The sequence below is a fragment of the Hippocampus comes genome, unplaced genomic scaffold, assembly GCF_001891065.2.
Source record: "Hippocampus comes isolate QL1 unplaced genomic scaffold, H_comes_QL1_v1.1 scaffold144, whole genome shotgun sequence".
Lineage (NCBI taxonomy): Eukaryota > Metazoa > Chordata > Actinopteri > Syngnathiformes > Syngnathidae > Hippocampus > Hippocampus comes.
Genome location: NW_017805782.1, coordinates 444,940 through 447,266, shown reverse-complemented (window position 1 = coordinate 447,266; position 2,327 = coordinate 444,940). Strand labels below are relative to the sequence as shown.

At 49.9% G+C, this 2,327-nt stretch overlaps 1 protein-coding gene across 1 annotated transcript in view; it reads left to right on the top strand.

Annotated features, from left to right (window-relative positions):
- Window positions 1-419, top strand: part of flvcr2b (FLVCR choline and putative heme transporter 2b) — a 27,245-nt gene extending 26,826 nt beyond the window's left edge. The window contains exon 10 of the mRNA XM_019885052.1: window positions 290-419. Within this exon, the coding sequence (XP_019740611.1) occupies window positions 290-393 (104 nt within the window). The 3' untranslated portion in view covers window positions 394-419. The remainder of the gene's footprint in view (window positions 1-289) is intronic.
- The last annotated feature ends 1,908 nt before the right edge of the window (window positions 420-2,327 follow it).

Genomic DNA, 2,327 nt, shown 5'->3' with positions numbered 1-2,327 from the left:
CCCGCGTGTAAATTGCCTCTCGGCAGCGCCGGCCGCGTGGCGCCGTCGATCCGAACGGCTCGGGGGCACGTTTATGGGTTGCCCGCGGCGTTTCCTCCGTCGTCAGCGGACACGCTGCTGAGCCGCAACTTTTTATAGACAGAGTATATATCGAAATAAAATGATTCCAGAAACACTGAAAAGCCCGAATTTATTTTCCTTAAAGCTTGTTTCCCCACCTTTTTATTTTTTTTTTTTTTTGAAAGGAAGTTTTACTTTTCTAACGTTTGCTGTTTTCTCCCCGGCAGAGTCGCTCAGCTGAGACTTTTTGGCTCAGGAATGGCAGCAGACCTCCAAGCGCAGAACGAGCCCCGACCTCAAACCCAGGGAAGCGCGTTGGACTTCCATCGGTGAACGGCAAATGCGTTTTGGTTTCTTTTCTGGCGGCAGTGAGTTGAGTTCCACTTTGCGCCACTGCTCCACGGGAAACGGAGCACAATGAATTCTCCGAATTAAATGTCTTTTTTTTTTTTTCTTTCTTTCTTTTAGGAAGGCTGAAAGATGAGGACAAACCGTTGATGCGCAGGTTGGTAAATAAACGCTTTTGTACTTGTACTCCCTTTGCCGCTATCAATCTTTTGCGCTTCTATTTCCAGGTTTTATTCGCTTAAATGAGCACCAGCTCTTTGTTTTGTTTTTTTGGGGTGGGGGGGTTAATGTTTTCTCATGTGACACATTGGCAAAAGCCAAAGAGTGTCAAAAGTCGATCGCGATTGGTCCGCGGGCGCCATTGCGCGACCGAGGCGGCGCCGAATTGCCACGCGCGTTCTCTTTGCTTTGCTAATTATTAATTAGCCATCCGAGCGCATATGTGTTTATTCCCTAATTGCATTTGATGGATGACTGGCAGCTCTGACACCTCATTAGAGCAGATTAATGGAACGACACAATATTTATGTCTGGCGCAATGACCACTTATCCCGCCATCTATCGGGCGGGATGATCTCGCTGATTGAAAAGCGCCGGTCCGTGTAATGCCAATTATTTGGAATTAGAAGGCAATTTAGAGCTTCTCGCGGGCGCTTTCCGCAATGACGGCAAATTGGAAACATTAAATGCATAACGAGGGGGGAAAATGAGGGCGAGACCGTCGCGGAATTCGTGCGGCGGAGTGTCGCGGAGGTGCGGGTGGGGGGGGGGGGCAGAAAGCCGAGACGCGCCGCTCATCCCTTTTTTTCCGGGAATCGGCGGGAGCACGTTTGGAACAAAAGCGCCGCTGTCTGACCAAAAAGCAGAGAAAAAGACACGCAGCTTTGACTCAAGAACACGTTGAGTCATTTCAGTTTTGCAGCAATCGAATTTCAAGTCCAGTGTCGTTTAGCGTCGGAGCTCTAACACCAAAATATTTGATATTGTTTAATGTAATACAGTCGTTAAAAAAAAAACAATTGGACCTTGGAAAAATGCATGGCAATTGCAGTATTGGGGGGGTGGGGGGCAGTTTTCAAATCTTCAGCGGTCTCCATTTTTGGGGCTTGAAAAATGAATTTTCCTCCAGGAGTTTGCATGAAGGAATTTTCCTCGCTTGACTGGCGCACGCCATCCCCCGCTCGCCTCCAAAGATGCGCGGCAGAACATTCCCAGCGTCGTCTTTTGTCGGATTTATTTATTTGCGATGCATTTCTCGAGAAAAGTTGGCTGCATTTCTCGCAAGTGAACCGGAGTTAACCCTCCTCCAACTTCGGCAAAGCTTTTTTTTTTTGCCCTCCTGGGACGAGCGCGCGCTAAAATCCTGCACTTGAGCTCACAGAGAAGCAACAAGGGCCCCCGAAGAGTCGGGCTTTTTACGTACAGACAATAGCGCCAAAGCCTCCAGGAACGCGAGCCCGCTTCTTTCCCAGGTACGGAGAACTTCCCAAAGCCCGTGTTTGTTTTTGCCCGCCCAACTTTTCTTTTTTTTTTTCCTCCCAACACCATTAGCCGACTCCCTCGCGGTCTTGAAAGCGTCGATTGAGCGAAGCCGTCGGAAACGTTCCCAGCGAGCGGACGTTCGCCAGCGTGACGACAAAGCGCATCGATATGTTGTTGTCGTCGCATTCTAATCGCGTCGCTTAAACGCCACTCGAGAGCATGCGAGTTCATGCGGTGGTGTGCCCTCGAAAAACGATTCAAAGGTCGTCAAGGCGGCCGGAAGTGGCGTCACGTGGCTCCGTGTCGACCCGCTTTCCGGATCGCGCCGAGCGAATGGGCGTTCCTTCGCTCCGCTCCGCTCTCGTCATGCGTTCTCGGCTGTCCTTTCTTGCTTCCAAGTGTCCTTTAAAAAAAAAAGAAAAGAAATGGCACAAAGG